The sequence below is a fragment of the Apiotrichum porosum genome, assembly GCF_003942205.1.
Source record: "Apiotrichum porosum strain DSM 27194 chromosome Unknown scaffold_4, whole genome shotgun sequence".
Taxonomy (NCBI): Eukaryota; Fungi; Basidiomycota; class Tremellomycetes; order Trichosporonales; family Trichosporonaceae; genus Apiotrichum; species Apiotrichum porosum.
In genome coordinates this window covers 1,176,066-1,195,216 of record NW_021167111.1, presented here as the reverse complement: position 1 = coordinate 1,195,216, position 19,151 = coordinate 1,176,066, and the positions used below count along the sequence as shown (strand labels likewise).

General features: G+C 59.4%; 7 protein-coding genes across 7 annotated transcripts; 5 read left to right on the top strand and 2 right to left on the bottom strand.

The window, feature by feature from the left end:
* Positions 1 to 1,592: 1,592 nt before the first annotated feature.
* Positions 1,593 to 5,501, bottom strand: EHS24_007181 (uncharacterized protein; the record flags this gene model as incomplete). The annotated part of the gene is made up of 4 exons (XM_028622555.1): positions 1,593 to 1,769; positions 2,012 to 2,368; positions 2,432 to 5,282; positions 5,395 to 5,501. 4 exons carry the CDS (start codon positions 5,499 to 5,501, stop codon positions 1,593 to 1,595), a joined length of 3,492 nt encoding a protein of 1,163 aa, XP_028477447.1.
* A 1,150-nt stretch (positions 5,502 to 6,651) lies between these two features.
* On the top strand, positions 6,652 to 7,674 carry SOL1_2 (suppressor of los1-1; the record flags this gene model as incomplete). The annotated part of the gene is made up of 3 exons (XM_028622554.1): positions 6,652 to 7,253; positions 7,310 to 7,435; positions 7,533 to 7,674. 3 exons carry the CDS (start codon positions 6,652 to 6,654, stop codon positions 7,672 to 7,674), a joined length of 870 nt encoding a protein of 289 aa, XP_028477446.1.
* Positions 7,675 to 8,084: 410 nt separating this feature from the next.
* Positions 8,085 to 9,886, top strand: EHS24_007179 (uncharacterized protein; the record flags this gene model as incomplete). The annotated part of the gene is made up of 2 exons (XM_028622553.1): positions 8,085 to 8,507; positions 8,612 to 9,886. 2 exons carry the CDS (start codon positions 8,085 to 8,087, stop codon positions 9,884 to 9,886), a joined length of 1,698 nt encoding a protein of 565 aa, XP_028477445.1.
* A 721-nt stretch (positions 9,887 to 10,607) lies between these two features.
* Positions 10,608 to 11,300, top strand: EHS24_007178 (uncharacterized protein; the record flags this gene model as incomplete). Its single annotated transcript, XM_028622552.1, has 3 exons — positions 10,608 to 10,859; positions 10,938 to 11,258; positions 11,295 to 11,300. The coding sequence occupies 3 exons, from the start codon at positions 10,608 to 10,610 to the stop codon at positions 11,298 to 11,300; spliced, it is 579 nt and encodes a 192-aa protein (XP_028477444.1).
* A 1,613-nt stretch (positions 11,301 to 12,913) lies between these two features.
* EHS24_007177 (uncharacterized protein) lies at positions 12,914 to 14,748 on the top strand (the record flags this gene model as incomplete). The annotated part of the gene is made up of 5 exons (XM_028622551.1): positions 12,914 to 12,998; positions 13,045 to 13,060; positions 13,117 to 13,945; positions 13,986 to 14,001; positions 14,042 to 14,748. 5 exons carry the CDS (start codon positions 12,914 to 12,916, stop codon positions 14,746 to 14,748), a joined length of 1,653 nt encoding a protein of 550 aa, XP_028477443.1.
* Positions 14,749 to 15,015: 267 nt separating this feature from the next.
* On the bottom strand, positions 15,016 to 15,711 carry EHS24_007176 (uncharacterized protein; the record flags this gene model as incomplete). The annotated part of the gene is made up of 2 exons (XM_028622550.1): positions 15,016 to 15,189; positions 15,391 to 15,711. The coding sequence occupies 2 exons, from the start codon at positions 15,709 to 15,711 to the stop codon at positions 15,016 to 15,018; spliced, it is 495 nt and encodes a 164-aa protein (XP_028477442.1).
* Positions 15,712 to 18,094: 2,383 nt separating this feature from the next.
* EHS24_007175 (uncharacterized protein) lies at positions 18,095 to 18,582 on the top strand (the record flags this gene model as incomplete). Its single annotated transcript, XM_028622549.1, has 2 exons — positions 18,095 to 18,199; positions 18,262 to 18,582. The coding sequence occupies 2 exons, from the start codon at positions 18,095 to 18,097 to the stop codon at positions 18,580 to 18,582; spliced, it is 426 nt and encodes a 141-aa protein (XP_028477441.1).
* Between the last annotated feature and the right edge of the window lie 569 nt (positions 18,583 to 19,151).

Sequence of the window (19,151 nt, the reverse complement as noted above, 5' to 3'; positions counted from 1 at the left end):
GGCCGCGCAGACGATGTGGTGGGTGTGAGGGGATGTACGGGGATGGTGAGGAGAGGAGGACAAGAGAAGGAAGCAATGGCGATGGCAGAGTGTGTGGTTGTGATCTGGGCGGCGGGCGGTGAGCGACAAACACTTGCCGTCTGTGTGGTGTGTCTGGTGTGGTGTGTGTGAGGTCCTCGTTGGGTGGCAAACTCGTCCGTTGCCCTCTTTGTCGATCGCCGCGCAGCAGACGTAGGCGTTAGGCGGCCGCCGCGGTGCTCTTAGCTCTGCAGATTCCCGTAACGCGAGGTTAGAATTCAAAGTCTAATGTCTCTACTGGTTTCTCTGGACCGCACATCAACAACGGAGAGGCAGCAAAACCAAGATGGCAAGATAACACATGCATATGACTGCACGAGAAACGGCTATTGGCTATTGACTACAGAGAATGTCTTCGTCTCCTCGCCACCTCTCTGCCTCTGCTTCTATCGCGCTGCTCTTCTGACGCGCTGCTCTTCTGACGCGCTGACCCCCCGTTGAGATGCATGCCCCCGCTCTTCTTGGCCGAAAGCACCCACCCGGAAGCCACTGCGCGCCACTCCCTCGCCATCCCTCATGAGGAGATCACCCGGGGGACGCCTCCCAGCGCCCATCACAGCGCTCCCCTAGCCATAGCCAGGATCAGCAGCAGAAGCACTTGCGCTCCATCGTCCGACTGTGTTGGGGGGACAGACATGGGGGGTTCCGCAGCAATTCAGACAAAAAAAACGAGTGTTGTGGCCTTTGTGGCCTGTGGCCTGTGGGGGTGTTTGTGACTGTGCCTCAATCTGCAGTCGTCGTGGATGCATTTTGTACGTCACGCTCCAAGCTGGCTCCAAGCTGACCCCAAGGCCCCTCCAATTGTCCACTCGTCCTCCCTGGTCCATGACGTGCCGGCGGCAACCCAGGCGGGCAGCACCGCCAGGGGGCCAGGGGGGGGGGGGGGGGGGGGGGGGCATGCAAACATGCAAACATGCAAAAACGGGCCATTGCATGCGGCCGCGCCTCGTTCTGCCGGATCTCGCTCTGGTACTCTGATGCTGCCACCAAAATGGGTGCTGGGAAAACAAACAGGTAACGGCCCGGTACCGCATCGCATCGCATCGCATCGCAGGTCCTCCCCGTCACATTATCCCCTGGGACGTCGCCTACCAGTCACGGCCAGTCGACAGCGTGCGCGCCCGGCACGACCGGCAGACCACCCCGCCCCCGCCCGGTTGATCATGGCTTGCTCGAGGCTTTCGGGGCAGTCATGGGTTCGGAAGCGCCTCTCCCCGCGCACCGGCCAAACGGTTTCATTCAAAATGGGCAAAATGGATGGTTCATGCAAATAATAGGCTGACGACATGCCCCGCGCCACCCCTTTGAATACGTGGCTAGACAATGACAATGACAATGGCGGCAAGGCAACTCTGCCACCGCAACCCCAGTCCCTCCTTCACCTGGGCATCCTCTCCTGCTGCCCCTCCCCCCCCGAGGCCAGAGGTCAAGGTGTGGCAACAAAAGTCGACGGTATGGGGTCCCGCGGGGTGGACCCTTTGTTCCCACAGAACCCACGACACTACACCGGACACTCATGCCTCGAGGTGAGCGTGCTCGAGCTCGTCGAGGAATGCGATCCACTGCTTCTTGTACACTGCACCGCGGTACGTGCCGCGCGAGTCGGTGACGAGGATCTGACGTGCGCCAAGCTTGACGAACATTTCCTGCACCAGCTCCAGTGGGGACTGGACTTGGACGGTGATCGGCGCCTGGATACGGTGTCAGCAATGATGTCTCCTCTCCTTTCTTCTGTCTTCTGTGACGTTCCCCAAATCCTTCCAACACACGCAGCACCGCCATACCATGGCGTGGTGAGGTAATGAAAACGGTGATCACCACAGCCACCACACCATGTGTCTTCTCTCGCCCCACCCACCGGTGCACGCCACACCAGCCTACCGCGGTGGCGAGATCTTGTGCACTGACGTCACAGCACTCGTTGGTCACTCACCCGGTCAATGTACTGGCTCAAGTCGTAAGGGTTATGCCTTCCCTCGTGACTCTCGCTAAACGAAAAGATGCTCAGTCGACTAGAGTGCATGCCCAGCTCGTCCGGGATGAGGTTCATGACGGCATCGGGCTCGTCGGCGAGGGCGGTGAGGGCGTGTTCGAGCTCGTTGATACCCAGGAATCCCAAGATGCGGAGAACAGGGTACGGACGGCCATCCTTGTCCACAGCCGCTTCCTTGACGAGAACGGGCATACCGGCGTCGGCGTAGCCGAGGCGTACGAGCTCGAGGAGCCGGCCGGTGAGCTCGCGCACGGTGTGGGGTTTGTCGGCACGCAGAATGGGCGCGTCCCTGTCCATCTGCGTGAGGAAGTCAGCAGTTACTCGGGGTTAATCGGAGCGGGTGCGACCCAAAGCACTCACCACCTCGCTGACGAGCCTTCCGCCCCAGAGATACTCTTCCTTGTTGGAGAGGTAGGGGAGTTTCTTGAGTTCAATGACCAGTTCGTAGATACCGCGCTTCTCGAGCGAGTCGGCGACAGTCTTGGCAACGAGCACAGCAAGCATGACGGGCGCCACATAGTTGAGGGTACCCGTCAGCTCAAACATGATAACGGCGAGAGAGACAGTGGTGCGCGTCACGCCTGCCAGCGTGGCGGCGGCTCCGACCATGGCATAAATGCCCGGAACCACACACGCCTGGGTACGGCAAACGTCAAAGATGGGGAGAGACGGGTGGTGGTACTCTGCGTATTCGAGCAGAACACCGACGATACGGCCAAAGCACGCGCCGATGACGAGGGATGGAATGAAGATACCGGCCGGGAGGACGACGCCAAATGTAATGATGGTGAGGGTGGCCTTGATGATGAGCGCTCCACCAACAGCGGAAATGATGGGTCCAATGGAAAGCGTGCGGTCCACGCAAAGAGACGACGTGGTGTCGACCGTGCACTCGGCAAAGAGCTTGGCGACGAGCTCGGTACCGCCAAGGCGGGTGTACGGGTTCATAAACGACACAATCGTCGTGATGGCAGTGACAAGGGCGACCTCGGTGATGGGGTGGCGTGCGAGCCAGGTGCCCTTGCGCACTTCGCGACTCCAGATAATGTTGAGACGGGAGAAAAGTGCACCGTACAGGCCACCAAAAACACCGAGAAGGATGAAGACGCCAAACTCCCAGTAGTGGTACTCCTTTGTATACGTGACGGCGAATAAGACGATTGAGCCGTTGCCGTATGGGTTGAGGGCCTTGAGCGTAATGGCTGCCACAGCAGCGCACCAGAACGAGCGCCACATGACCTTTGGCGGGAAGTAGTACGACACTTCCTCGAGAGAGAAAAGCACGCCGCCGATGGGAGCGCCAAAAGAGACGGCCACGCCGGCAGCACATGCCGCAGAAAGGATCTCGCGCTTCTTGCCCTCGTTGGTCTCGTACTTGGCGAACGCGCGCGAAACAATGTTGGCGATACACGAGGCAATGTGCACAAAGGGACCTTCCTTGCCGAGGGACAGGCCAGAGCCGACCGAGAGCGCGAGACCAAACGACTTGACGAGCAACGTCGACATGCCGAGGTATCCGTGAATCACAAATCCAGAGAGAATCGTCTTAATCTCGGGAATACCCGAGCCTGCTGCCATGTAAATGACGGGACGCGGGGGTTCAGCGACAGGTTCAAAGTCGCTACCGTTCTCCTCCACCTCGAGAAGCGGCTGGCGCTCAGAGGGGAGCTTGATAACAGGAGAGGCGAGAGGTGACTTCTTAACGTCTGGTGCTGGACCCAGGAAAGCTGAGTCCTTGGAAGTAAAGTGCGCAGCCGATGAAGAAAGGTAGTATGTGAGGGCCGACGCCGTGCAGGCGAGGGTGACGGCAATGGTAAAGTACGAACAGAACTCGGGTTCCGAAAAGATGGACGACTCGGGGTCGGTATTGTTACCGCCAAAGAACTGACCCCACTCGAGCCAGTCGCCACAGTCTTCCTCGTCACCAGGCGAAGGGTCCGGGTGGCCATGGCCACTTCGAGGTGCGCAGCAGAAGCGCTTGGCGGTACCCCACGACGAGGTGCAGTAACCTTCCTTCATGTCGAAAACGGCCATCTCGGTGCGAATGATCAAAAACGCAACGACGGCAGTGAGGATGCCGACAATGGTGGCAATGACCCAACCTTGGGTACGGTCCCAAGAGTTGAGGAGTGCCCCACGAAGGGAGCGGCGCGACATTGCACGCAGGCGACGGATGCGCGAGCTTTCCTTGATGGCGTCGTGCAGCCAGTCAATCGTCACGTACGACGAGTACCACACGCGTGTACCGTTGGCGCGCTTGCCGTCGTCCTCGCCGTCGTCATAGTTGTATTCGCTCTGGTCGTCGTAGGTTGCCGGCCGGGTAAAGCCAATCTGTGACGCCGTGTGCTTGAGACGGCGATACACTGATCCCGTCGGCGACGATGGAGGTACCGACTGGCTCACAGGCGCCAGCGTGCTCGTGACGCTGATACCGCGTCGGTGACCATTGCCACTGTGCCGTTGGCTGCCCCGCTGCCCACTGCTCATGTGCGAGTGCAGGCTGCCGCCCATGACTGAAAAGCTCCCCGCGCCAGGGGTGTGGTTGTCCTGGTCGCGGCGGTAGCGGGGTGTGCCCGAAGCGGTCACCGGCTGGCTCTGCGAGTAGGCATGGTGTGATCCAGCAGAGTATGGTGGGTCGTCCACACCGCGCCGCCGCACCGAAGAGGAAGGTCCTGGAATGACGATACCCGTGGTGCTGGCAATGCGGCGCGGGTCAATGTTGGGCGAGGTCTGGAGGCCCAGTCCCGTTGTTCCAGGACCGCTCACGAGGCCCAGGGCGTCTGGGGTGTTGGTCGTCCCCACCGGAGCGGGAAGGTGGCCTGTTGCGCCATAGGTCGAGCGCTGTGTGGCCACGGAAGCCGAGCGGCGCGAGCTGCTACCGCGCGGCGACGCGCCCGGGCCAGAGTGGGAAGCCGACGTAGCCACTGGGGTCGAGTCGGCGCGGTAAGACGCGTGTTGTGCCGACGGGGTAGGATAGTAGAACTGCTGCTGTTGCTGAATCTGCAGCTCGTTGCCGGGAACACGGGGTGTACGTGCTGTGTTATCCTGGTCCGAGTCGGACGAGCCACCAAACGACGAACGCGAAATGGAGCCAGCGAGACGCGCGGATGAAATGGACGGCGACGTTTGGATAGACGGCGTAAAGCTGGCCTGTGGGTCGTTGGTGAACGTTGATGGGTTGGGAAAGTAGGTCATGGGCGACGGCGGCTGGCTACGCGGTCGTCAGCACTAGTGGTCCCACGAGCATGTTATGTGTCTGTGTGTCTTGGGCGGCGGCGAACCCTCTCGGGGGTTTGTCTTGGCACACGACCGTGAGGGCTTACCTTGGTTCATCGCTCGAGTGCCCGCGTGAATGGTTGTTGAAGCGCGTGGACACGATGGATGGTGGACGCTGTGCGCGGGAGGAGGTCGACGCCGAGCCAGTACTCATGGCGGCGACGAGTGGAGAACGTCGAACGGTGTTGGTGGTCGTGGTGTCGCTTGGACCTGTGCCGGATGGTTAGGCACTTGGTTGCGGTGTCGCCGCGTGTGTGACGTGTGTCGGTGTGTTTGTGTGTGTGTGTGTTGGGCGTATGTATGAAATGATGAATGCCAAGTTATGGAGTAGGGGAGAGGAGGGCCGTTAAGAGAGTGTGTACTGGTCGTGACGATAAACGAGAGAGATGTCGAGATGGGTGGGTGAGACTAGTGAAAGAGGAGCATATGGCCGCGATAGAACGCGTGTCTCCACATGATGCACCTTTTGGTATGAGTGGGCCGACCGTTCCGCCGCCGCCGCCGCACGTCACTCTCTGCTGTCACAATCTCCCCCCCCCCACTCACGACACCACACAGCGCCTACGCAGCCAAGCAAAGGCCCCCAATGGCATGCAGATACATACATGCTCCGTGCACCAGGGATCAGGAGTCACTCAAATGCACAGTCCCACACTCCCACAAGGCCACAATGCCCGTCGTCATCAGCGTTCGGCGTTCGGCCGCTGCCCAGCTCCCTCTGTTGTTGTTTTTTCCATTCTCTCCGGTGGCACATTTCCGAGGAGCCCACCAGTAACTACTGACACGTTGACGGGCCCCTATGGGCCCAAACCTTGTGCTGTTCCTGCACACCAACACGCTGTTTCTGGAGCTCCACTCCCAGCCCGACACCATGACGTCTGCAAGTGACTGCTGGACGTGTATGAGCTGCGTACTTTTTTACATATGCGATTGATCCCCCTGGCGTGTGCGGCTAATCCTGGTGGGGCCGGGCCCTCCTCGCCATCATCGTTCACGCACGTCGACTGGCTCTTGTCGGCACGTCCCCCCCCCCCCCCCGTTCTCCCTTCGGCCCCACGTCCGTCCTATCGTTTCAATGCTCGCACTCCGCGTTGCACATGCATATATGCACAGGTGGCGCACACGGATACGGCCGTGGGGCCCGGCGACGGCGAGGACGGCGAGGACGTGTTCTAGGCGTGCTCGTCCGTAGGCGCGCTGTTGAACACCCGTCAGCCATTTTGACGTCACCCCCAACGACAATCTCTTGTCACCCCAAACAGCCATTGCCGCAACTGCCGCTTCTCTCCATTGCCGTCAACACCATGTCCGCTCCCATCCTCTACGCCTTTGACTCGGTCCCCCAGCTCCAGCAGTCGCTGGCCGACTTTATCCTCGCAGCCCAGACCGCTGCCATTGCCAAGCACGGCCAGTTTACCGTCGCGCTTTCCGGCGGCTCGCTTCCCAACAACCTCGTCCCTCTTGCCAAGGTCGACGGTATCCAGTGGGACAAGTGGGCCGTCTTCTTCGCCGACGAGCGTATTGTTCCCCTCGACAACGCCGAGAGCAACTATGCCGCCTGTGCCAAGGCCTTCCTTGCCCACGTCCCTATCAAGCCCGAGCAGGTCCACCCCCTCAACGCAAAGCTCTTCCGCTCGTGGACGGTGACCGACCCCCTCGTCCAGCCTGCTGATGCCGCTGGCAGCGCCGAGGAGGCCCAGGAGATCGCCGACGACTATGCCAAGCAGATTGCGGAGGTCTTCAAGACCACCGATACCCCGTCGTTTGACCTCATCCTGCTCGGCATGGGTCCCGACGGCCACACCTGCTCGCTCTTCCCGGGCCACCCGCTCCTTGACGAGAAGAGCGTCACTGTCGCCAAGATTCTCGACTCGCCCAAGCCCCCTCCCAGGCGTGTCACCCTCACGTAAGTGGGAGATGATATGTCCACTGCCTCGCTGCACGGTGCTCACACAACCACAGCTACCCCGTCCTCGACAAGGCCTCCCACATCGCCTTTGTCGCGACCGGCGCTGGTAAGCAGGAGATGCTGGCCCAGATTCTCGACCAGCCCGAGCTTGGCCTCCCCTGCTCGCGCGTCCGCCCCAAGTGAGTCACCCAGACCGCAATGTGCGCCAAGCGCCGTAAACTGCTGCGCCTCGGTCACGTGAAGCTTCTATGGGCGTGAGACGTGTGGAGTTCACAGCGCGCTCGACATTACCATGACACATGTCTCTCCCCCTGCTGACAACCACAGCCCCGGCAACGTGTACTGGTTTGTGGACAAGGCCGCCGCCGAGCAGACCAAGTACTCGCAGAGTGCTTTCGAGGTCCGCTCGTCGTTGTAGGCTGTGGCTTAGGCCATATAGGGTTCCCGCTGCATCGGACATTGAGGCCAGAGCCCCCATCGTCCGGTCCGGTCGGTCGATCGGGCCGCTCGGCCGGAGAAGGAGCAGCAGAGAGGGACATGGAAGACGAAAGGGAGGACAAAAGCACAGAAGCATGTGCCATAAGCGATGCATCTTGATAGAGGACGAGTGTGTGTGTGTATGGGAAGACCGTTAGAGCAGGTTGGCCCGTTGCCACGGCCGCATTTCGGTTTTCTGAATTTGTTGTTGTCGGCCGCGAGGGTCACTGACGCCACCCGGACACACCATCGCATCACATGCACGTTTCCCATCATTCATTGCTTTCTGCCCATCTCTCATCTCTCCATCACTCCACCCACTGTCACTCCCCACTGTCACCGTCCCTCACGATGACGACTGCATGGGACGCATGGCCGTCCACGCCGCCGTCCATGTCGCCGCTGTCGCGCAGCCCACGCAGCCCAGCTGTCGTCGCGTTCAGCCCTGGCGGTATGATGAGCTTTAGTCCTCGCGCGTCGTTTGACCGCAGCTGGGCGTTGACAGCACGCCTCTCGCCACCATCTGTCAATGTCCCCACCCTCCCTCCCGAGATTATCCGTCGCATCATTCGACACGCGCTGGCTTTACCGCCCACGGCGCCGCCGAGAATCAGGCGGGACGCCAAGACTGGTGCCCCGGTCAACGCTCCGACCCCGGACTGGGACATGTATGCAGGCAAAGCAAGGGCTCGCGCTCGTCATGGAGAGGCTGCTGCCCGTGAGAGCGTGATGCGTACTGCCCGCACACTCCTGCATGTGTGTCGAGCGTGGAAAGTGAGTGTTAGAACGTGGGTGTGGAGCGCGCGGGGTCCTAGGTCCGAGCGCCTACCTCTTGACGTGACCACGCTAGCTAGCTGCACGCGCTGACTCGAGCTCAGCTTTTAGTGACAAAGTATCTCTATGCCGAGCCACACATTACTCCCGACAACGTTGTCGCACTGGCTCACGCTGTCGAGGCCGGCGACCGCAAGTGGTCCGACCTATGTCTCCACCCACACTCTTACCCCGGACGTTGGCTCACGGTGCTGGACCTCAGCCACATTGGACCAGGCGGGTACTATGGCGCAGACGCCATTTCAATGTCCCGGGCTCTGTCGGCGCTTCTCGAGCTGAGCCCGAGCGTGACCCACCTTCGCCTCCCACCACATGGTGTGCGGCTCGATGACCTCCGCGTGGCACCATGTATGCGTAGACTCAAGGCGCTCGAGGGCGTGCACTTGGGCCCCGGTGCCGGATCTGAGGAGGACGCCATAAAGGTGCTGCGTGCGGCCAAGGCGCTCGAAATCCTTGGCCTGGTGTGGGTCGGGTCGGTGCCTACAACACCGCCCAACGAGCTCGACCTGGACGCACTCAGTCTCGACAACCCTCCGCCACCACGTCGAGACCTCGAGCTCCCAAGGCTTCACACTCTGTACCTCGTTGGCGGGCGCGCCGGTCCCCTCCTCGCCGCCCTCACACGTGCAGACCTCCCGAGCTTGGTGCGCCTAGTGACTTCGCCGTACGAGACGTCGTTGTCAGCGTTCGACGACGACCCGGAGCGTGGTGGGCCCCGTGCTCTCCAAGTTGCCCATGGGCCTAAAATCCTGTCGCTCACGTACGTCTCGGCAAACGACTGGCCACGTAGCGACCTGCTCCCGCCACCTGACACCTTGGCGTTGCACCCGGCTCTCGTGCACCTTCACCTGTCGCTGCCACACTCGCTCCTGAATGACAGTCCACACCTCGCTACGGCGCTTGCGAACCCCCACCACCCTCTCGAGGCAATCACCGTCCCGCGCTGGCCGCGGGTGGTTGCCGGCGCCGAAATGTCTCCCCACCCGGCCACCCCATCTCCAACAGAGTCGGGCGGACCACCTGCTCCGAATGGAAACCACTTCCTCGCCGCCCTGTGTGCACGCAAGTCGCGTATCAAGACGGTCTCCGTGGAGGGGTTCACATGGGTGGCCCCCGCACTGGGACGGTTTGCAGCTGAGAGCGGCGACTCGGGCATGATGCGCCAGTGGGCTACATGGCTCGGGCGTGCTGGCGTCGAGTTGCGGGACAGCGAGGGCAACACGGCGCCAGTGATTGAGCGCGGCCGGGAGCAGCGCGGTGGGCCGTGGGGAGGGAGGAGGAGTGTGGACGGCGGCAGGAGGCCGTCGTTTGGGTGGTAGCGAGGTGTGACTCAAGTCAGTTGTGATTGTAGAACAAACCCCACTCTCGCAGGCGCACAGCCTGATTGCCCGTTGTCATATTGTATTAATCTTGTGCATTTATCACTTTTCTTACGCTCTCGCCGCTAGGTTGGCTGAACAGCACTGCTGATGGAGGATCGACGTGACATACCGTTTTGTATAAATCGCGCAATCTCTCACCGCTTGGTTACCAGCGTCCATTACCCATACCTCATAAAAGGACGCGCACATAAAAGCTGTCAAGAGACAGGAGACACGCTCTTGGCACCCAACTATTGTCGTTCGTGTTCAAGCTTGCACAGCTGTGTGACGTCGATACCACGGTCGCAAAGGTGGATTTGTGCCTGGAACCGTTAACATGTCAACAAATCATATGCTGTATGGGTGTCGGCGGTGTATCGAGAGGCACGCTCAACTGGCATGCTGCCACTGATGCCAAGCCAGACGAGTAAGGCGGTCGCACAGCCCAGCTTGCAACTGGCCAACGGCGACACGCAGTTGATCCGCAGCCGAGGATCGATCGGCAAGCTCGGCTGACCTGATATCGATACCATCGATACGGCCGTAACTGAATCAATCCTGTGCAAAGTGTCATCCTACCGCCTATGCTGCATGGAGGTTGGGAGTGTTGCATATAAGAGGTCGCTGCGGATGGCGCAGCTGTTCACAACAACACAACTTGCACACGACTCTTCCTCTCATGCTGTTTACTCTACTCGCTCTCGTCACCCAGGTCACCGCCGCACCCGCCCCAGCAGACGCATGTGCGGACGTGACCGTAGCCCTCGGCCACCTCCTCCCCATCTTGGACGACCACAATGCCACATCTTTCGGCGCAGCCCTCACCACTGCGACTGAGTCGGCTGAGGGTTGTGGCTCGTTACATGTGCTCGTTACCGGCGCCACTCTCTTCGCGCCGGCGGGCGAGTTTGACGGCGATGTTTTGGATTATGTGAGTAGATGCCACCCGCGTCCAGAGACACACGCCTGACATGTCGTTGCAGATCTTCTCGACCCTCTCACATGCCAGCGACTGGCCCACGGCGATATCATCGTCTGGGCCACAGACTCGACCTCTTACGTTTCCCTATTGAATACCACGTACACAATAACAACCGCCGACATCTCACTCGAGTCTTCCCTCACGGCTGTCCACATTCTGTCCACTGTCCCCGATACAGACCTCGATGACCCCACGCACGGGCACGCTTCCTTCGGTGGCGGGAGCCGGGGTGGTGGCAGCTCCAGCTCAAGTGGAAACCGCGGTAGCGGCTCGGGCTACCGTGGCAGCGGGTACGTGCCGTACCACTCGTACGGTAGCGGTGCATCTGTCCGCGCCAGTGTCGGCCTGGTCAGTGCTGCGGTCGTTGTTGCTTTGGTTGTGTAGTACTAAGAGAGACACTCTGCTTCGCCTCATGCTGTAGCGAATAAAGCCAATAGAATCATGTATTACAAGTGTTTTGGACCTTGCACCAAACAGGCGTGTGAACAACATAAAGCCAAGTGGGCATGATTGACCAACCCCAAAGGTCAGGACGACAGACCCAAAGATAGGACGTGCCCACACGGATCGTCGGAATCTCTGTTGTATTTAATGGCAATGCTAATCTGAGCCAAAGATGACAGAATTTTGTGGCCATGCCGGGGGGATCACGGCTGCTGCGGCCCTGTCGGGGCTGACAAACGCAGCATTGGGGTTGCACATGGTGTCTTCTTGGGTGTGGCTTTGGCGTTTGCAAAAACCGTGCTCTTGTCTCCGCATGTGAATCGCGGCAACGTGCGATAAAGGCCATTCCCAGGCTTTCATGGAGGCTGGGGGTGCCAACGAACCGAAGGGAAGGGGGAAGAAAACTCACACGAGAGCCTTGGGCTGCCAGACTCCCAAAGACTTCGCCACCACCTCGGTATCAGCAACACCCTTGCCACCACCGCAGCGGGACTGGCTGCCGCTGGCGCAGCACATTGTCTGGATTTGATCGGCCCGTGCAGCTGATTCAGTCTCCGCAGCATGCCACCTGACTCTGGTCAACGCAATCTTCAGTACCTCATCCTCTGACCCAAGCAGACACCGGTTGGAACACCTGTACCAGCCCGGTATACTTTACGACAGTGCCACGCCCGGACTGTGCAGATGGCGTTCGACGAGGCGCCAGAAATGGCCGCAGAAGCACCAACAGAGACACCGCGCGGCGGCCATCTTCGGACCCGTTTGGCGGCCACATTTCCTTTATAAGACCGCAACATCGAATTCCTGTTCTCGAGACATCCCCCTCATCCCAACGCCAAGACGCCGCCAGCTACGTGCGGTGTGATATGCACCGTTCTCGCGTGGATAACACATCGGTTGCGTGGATCTACTATGTTCCTGTCACGAATTGGCGTTTGGGCTGCGCTTTGCCAAGAACGACGACAGATTCTGTGCATGTCCATGTTCTCTGCAATGGCATGTTTGCGTTCACGTCTAGATTCCAGCGAAGAAAGCAGAGTTGCAAGGACGACGATATCTTGAGGGTATCGCTCACAATCTGACTCCGGATTATCCGCGGACCGACACTGCCCCGGTTCCACCCACCGGCTCCATCAAATCCACTCAAATCTCGGTCATCCACCTGAGCCACCTGACTGCCAAGACAAATTACACCCCATATCCTTGACCGCAACAGTCAACCAACCGCGCTTGCCAAGACATCCCAACTGAGCACCACGGTCTGTAACATGCCTCCGCCTCCCCATGACCAACCCCGCACGGAGCACGCAGCTGCGGGCATCATGATTTGCAGAGGCCGTTGACCCGTGGCGCCCCATGAGGGTTGGAGGCATAACCCGTCTGTGGCCCCGGGAAGTGACATCCGGAGTCGATGCGTGTGGCGTTGTCTGGCGACGGTGGGCTTCATTGCCAAGAGATGGGCGCCAGTGGTCACCACTGGCCCGATAACATAAATAGTCTGTAGCTGTGTGCGTCTAGTCCCCAGACTCAGACCCTCTCCTTGTCATCACTTTTCAACAATGGGCGGCTTCAAGATCGTCGAGGATCGCCCCACACCCAAGGCAGTGTACAACCGCCGCATCTATGCCCTGTCCCTCATCTGCGGTGAGTCTTAGCCATGTCGATGTGAATGCTCGACTAACGGACCCAGCGGCTGGTGCCCTCACGTAAGCAGCAGAAGCGAAACGAGTGGCGCGCCACAACCACTAACTTGATCTTTTAGCTTTGGCTACGACAATGCCTTCCTGGGCACGACCATTGCGCGCCCGGGTTTCCAGCGCGACTTTGGGTTCACACAGCATTCGGCGGCCTGGATCACGCAGACCACGTCCAACCTCACGTCGGTCTTCCTCGCCGGCGCGGCCATTGGATCCCTCATTGCCTGGCCGTTCATGGAGCACTATGGCCGCGTCAAGCCTCTCCAGGGTGCCTCGGCCATCTTCATCGCTGGTGCCGCCATTATGACTGCGACCCCCGGTAACCTTGCCCTGATGTACGCGGGGCGTGTCATCACCGGCTTGGGTGTTGGCTGCCTCACTGCCGTCATCCCCACCTTTATCGCAGAGATGGCTCCTCCCCCGATCCGCGGCCAACTCACCGGATTCTTCGACATTGCGTACCAGATTGGTGCTCTCACTGGCTTCTGGATCAACTATGGCATCACAAAGACCTTGCCTGCCACGTCTCCGTCTGCGTGGCGTATCCCCATGGCCGTTCAGCTGATCCCGTCGGGACTTTTTGCCATTGGCACGCTCTTCATGAAAGAGTCGCCCCCATGGCTCCTGCGCAAGGGCCGTGACGACGAGGCCATGGCCAACCTTAGCTACATCCGTGGGCTTCCTGCCGACCACACATACATGCTCGAGGAAGTGGGCATGGTCCGCGCCATCATGGAGGAAGAGGCACGTGTGGCAGGAAATGTCCCGGGCATGTGGGGATACCTGCGTGGCGCCGCCCGCGAGCTCAGCCGCCCTTCCATGCTCCACCGCGTCAACCTGATCTTCTTCATCTTCGAGTTCATGTGCTTTAGCGGTGCTCTCTCGCTCAACTATGTAAGTGACACGAGAATTGACAAGGCGCTGACAGTGGCAGTATTGTGTGTTTTATTGTGACAAATGCCCCGCGACGCCCCTACTTACACACCACAGCCCCTCAGATCTTCGCCTCGGTCGGAATCACCGACACTGCGCTTTACACTGGCATTTACGGTCTTTTCAAGGCCCTTGGCGCCATTACGTTCTACCTGTTCATCATTGACCGTGCCGGCCGTCGCCAGCCGTGGCTGCTCAGTTCCGGTATGTGCTGCCTCACCCTCATCTACCTCGCCGTCTACGTCAAGGTCGCCGCTCCAGGCGCCAAGGACGCCACGGGCGCGCTCCTCCCCATTTCCTCGTCGTCTGCGGCGGGTGGAAAGGCGGCCATCTTCATCATCATGCTCTTTTCAATGTGCTGGGGCTTTGGCGGCAACGGCCTGCCGTGGATTGTGACGTCGGAAATGTTCCCAATCTCCCTCCGTTCCATCACTGGTGCCTATGCCTCGTTCCACCACTGGCTGGCCTCGTTTGCCGTCACCATGAGCTCGCTGCCCATCAAGAACTCTTGGGGATGGGGCATGTTTTTGTTCTACGCCGCCATCAACGCCATTACCTTCATTTTCACGTATTTCCTCATCCCAGAGACCAAAGGCGTGCCCATCGAGTGCATGGACATGCTCTGGGGCGGCAAGACAAAGTACACCCAGTTCCGCCAGAGGGCTGTGTACCCTCCCGACGGTATCCCGCCGTTCCCGGCCGAGCTCATCCACGACACCGACCTGGATGCCAAGCAGGACACGGAGCATGTCGAGCAGGTCTGAGCCGAGTGGTAGTCATTCTGTAATTAGCTGTGTGTGTGGTGATGTAGTGAGCAATGTGAGAGAATATGTCGTAAATGAATGGGACAGAGGCAACGTATTGGTTTAGGACTCGGAATGGCTGGCTGCCCGTTGTATGGCCCCAGCTTGATGAAGTTCGCGAGTCGAAAAACGGGGTGAGAGTTAGTCCCTCCCCCCCTTCCCTCTCTAAATCGGATCGGTGTACATCATGTCAAAAATATGCTATGCTCTGGGGTTGCCCTTCTCTTTCTACTTGCGCGGCGCGTTGATGGCCGGGTGGGACGACGCCTCGGGGGCTTCCAGCTCAAAGGTCTCCTCGTTCGCACCGGCGGCAATGTCCTGCCTCAGCATGTGCAGCTCCTCAAACAGCTGGTGGCGGAGCGAGCGGCCAAAGGAGGTAAAGTGCGTGGGCGGGCGAGAGAGCTGGAGGGGGACGAAGGGAATCAATGTGTTGTTAGGAATGTGAGAGGACAGTGTTGAAACGGCAGAGGTGTGTGCGTGTGCGTGCGTGTTCGTGCGCGCGCGCGATAGGAAGGACAGAGCATCAGCATTCGTTTCCCAGAGCACCTTTGCTTGTTTGCGCTGTACGGTATCGCCTCGTGCGACACCGTTGCCTCCACTCACCAGCATACCCTCGACACCACCAGCCTTGGACAGACTGCGAACGTCACGGTTGGTCATCTTGACGCTCTTAAGTGCCGGGTAGCGGTACTCGCGGGTACCGGGGGCAGTGAGGCCCTCCTGCTCGTCGCTGAGGACCTGCCTCACGGCATTGCCGAGGACGCTGACTGGCAGGTCGATGCGGCGAACATTGGGACGCCAAGTGCGGCGCGTCTTCTTCAGCGAGAAGGGGACGTTGTTGCCGGTAAAGGTCTTGGGGATGGGGAGGACGGCGCCGTTGCACGCCCGGTCGAGGAGCTTGGTGGAGCGCCTGAGAATAGGCATGGTGGTGAGTGTGTGGTGTGTTGACAGTAGGTCGTCGTTGTTCTGTTCTTTGAGTTGCACGGAAATGTCGAAGTGGGTGAAGCCGGACGGAGGCTAATGAAGGACGAGAAGACGGAGGCAAATGATCGCGTGGTTTTGTTCATCCCACCTACTATTACGTAACCGGAAATTGGCGGCTGCTCTTCGATTCCTTTCGCTGACAACAACAGCCACCATGCTACGATCTCGAGTCTGCCGACATGGCTCCTCTAACTCTTGAGCCGCCTGATGAGGCAAGCGGTAATTTTGACGAATATCTCTACGAGACCCCCTCACCGACCTCTGACCTCCAAACGACCAGCGCGGGGCATGCGTGTGACTGCTCCTAATCGCACACAGCTACTGCGTTTGACACTGTTCCGGCGCCGACCATGTGCCGCCGCCTTCGTGATGTATTTTGGGCCGATGCCATGCTGACATTCGCGCATCAATCTGCACTGCTCTGCGTAACCCCGAAATGACACCACTGGCATCATACCGCCCTGGGTATGTGTTACAAGCAAGCGTCGTTACATTTGGTCTCCTACCACAGCGTTGAGTCTGTTTCCATTCCCGCCATTCCTTCGACTACAGGTGTCAACGCCCGACCACAGTACCACATAGTTTGGCGGGGAATGCGGTAGATGCCATCACTCGACGTGTCCGTGGCGACAGGTCTTGAAAAGTCGAAGGAGATAGGGTCCGCGGCCTCTACGGGATCGGAGACCTCGTCGGCGACCGAGAGAGAGGACCGGGTGGGGTCGAAGTCTGTGAGATCGCTAGCGGTGTCCATGGCTTGGAGCTTTGCGTCGGTCGCTGCAATTTTGACAGCCGTATGCAGACGACAAGGTCATGGGCTGGCACAGGCTGTTACAAGCACAACCAGCCCTCTCTCTTTCGGGACAGACCAGGTTTGAGATCGGCAACATAGCGCCACACTCATCATGTGCCATGCGCACACCCATCCATGATATAATCGACAAGGTTTAGTCGGCATGCCAACATTGCCTCTAGTCCTGGGAATTAGGGAAAACGCGAAATTAGTCTAGGAAGTTGGGGGGATTGGAGGAAATGGAGGCTGCGAAGGCTGGAGACGGCTGCAAAGCGTCCATTTTGTCATTAGAGTTGTCAATGATCTAGCTCTCACCCACAGGGCACCTCGCAGCGGACGTTCCTTCCGTTTGTCTTCGCTTGGAAATCACCTGCGCCGACAGTGCGCACCGGCAAGGTAAATAGATCGTGGCTTCAAAATGCAACGGTGGCCACGCGCAAAAGCAAACATCCAGACAAGTGGCCGTGGGCGGTCATCTGGTGGACGGGGTTGCAGTCCCATACATGTCCCTTCAGCTGCTCTGGCGCTTGTTTGCAGCCTGTGGACAATGGTCGATTACCTTCGGCACTGTGGGCGAGGTGACTGCAGTGATAAAGCTGGAGTTGCTAGTCCCAAACGACGCGGCAGGAAGCACCCGGGCAGCAATGGGCCACACGGGAAGCGCAGGACAGGCCTCGCCACCCGATCTACCGATTTTGACCCCGACGAGGCGTGGGCGCGACAGTATATATAGCATGTACCATATGTCTTCCCTCCCAGTCTTCCCTCTCATGCTTACAACCGCCCAGCCTATCGCTCCACCCGCCCATGCCCTGCACCCGCGCGAGTGTGGCAATTTGGAAACAAATGTGCATACATACAGCGAAATCCATCAAATCCGGTCAGGCACACGTACATAATCTGTCAAAGCGGTACGCCATCAACATGTGACGTTTGTTGACAAATCCCACCCGTGTGGATCGATTAGTGGAATGCTAACAGGACAGCTCTGCGACCGAGCGCTTCGGCACCCTGACCGACTTCTGGTGCGAGGAATGCCAGTCCGATCAATGGACACGTCGAGCGGGACCAGCCGGCTCGTACAGTGGCCAGCCCAAGGTTCGTGGACATACATGTGGCTGAGACTCTCTGACTGACATACCGGCGCTGGGCACACTGCGACAGAGTGCCCGGCTCGCTCTGTATGGATTGTGGCAAGGATGGGGACGAACGCCCTTTTGTGCGCCGCCACGCAAGGTGCTGGGACTGCTACCGCAAGGCGAACCGCCGTGGCCTCCTGCTCGCCACCTCTCAGGCAGAGGTTCGCTGGTGTGTCGAATGTGGGGAGTACAAGCGTGGCATGTGCCCCCGGTGCTAAAACCACGACTGTACGACCCACATCCATTCCCGGTGACACGCGCGACCGAGCGTGTCGCAAATGTCATCGCGTCAAAGCCCGTTTCGTGTGGAACTGGGGTCTGTGCGGAAGGTGTTACCACTTCCGTTACATCAACAACCTCCTTGCCGAGCCTCTGGTCCCCGATCCCCTGCCCGATGACGCCCCTCCCAACGACCCAGACGCAATCCGCTGCGTTAGGTGTTGCGCACCAAGGCCAACCGTCATCCGGCAAGGTAGCACCACCGCGTGGCGCGTTTGGTGTCAGATGTGTTGGCGATGTTACCTCGCTGCCCGTAAAGCTGGTGACATTGACCATTTGAAGATCCAAACAAACTCCAAGTCGGCGGAAATGGTTCCCACCGACACCGATACCGACTCGGAGGAAGACCGGGCCTTCTTCGCTGCCGAGGAGCGGCTCCGCCAGGAGTACCGTGACGACATAGCCAAGGGCGGAGGCTATCGTCGTCCTCAGGGCTCGACATTAAAGCCGGTCACGCCTGTCGAGTGCTCTCGCCCCGGCCGCACAAACACGACGCATACCAAGGGCGTCGCCTTCTGCTACGACGACGGGATCTGCAAGCCATGCGCCAACAGTATCCCGGCCAAGCTCCCAAAAGTCGAACTGTGTGGGCGACGTGCCTGACTTGCGGTAGACCTGAGAAGGACGACCTGCAGTTTGCCTGGCCGTACTGTCTGTGTAGAGGTTGCTACGACGCCAAGAAGGGCAGCCTGCCCTGAGCCAAAGGAAAGAAGGAAGCATTCAAAAGAATGTGCGTGGAGTGCGCAGACGGTGTGGAGATCACCAAGGGCTGGCAAAAAGGCCGTTGTGACCCGTCACTATTACGCGCACAATCGATATCGGAGGGCTCAACGAGGCGGCGCCACTATTGTGGCGGGAACTAGGGGAGGAGCCGGTGATGAGCTCCCCACAACACAAGCTCTTCCGACCCGAACAAGCAAAACACGGGCGGCGGCGGCATCGTCGCCTTTGTCAGTGAGTGAGAACTGTTCTTCAAGATGTGATGCGACCTGTGACGCATCTTGCCCTAGTCTCATCGTGAACCGCCCCTCGGCAGAGGTCGGCTTTTTTTTTCTTTTTTCCTTTTTTTTTGGCTCAGCCGGCCACATTTGAGAGCGTGTGCGTTGAGTGGGCAATGGGCAATGGGCAATGATTGGGGAGAGGAGGGTGTAGGTGTGGCTGCGGTGCAGACG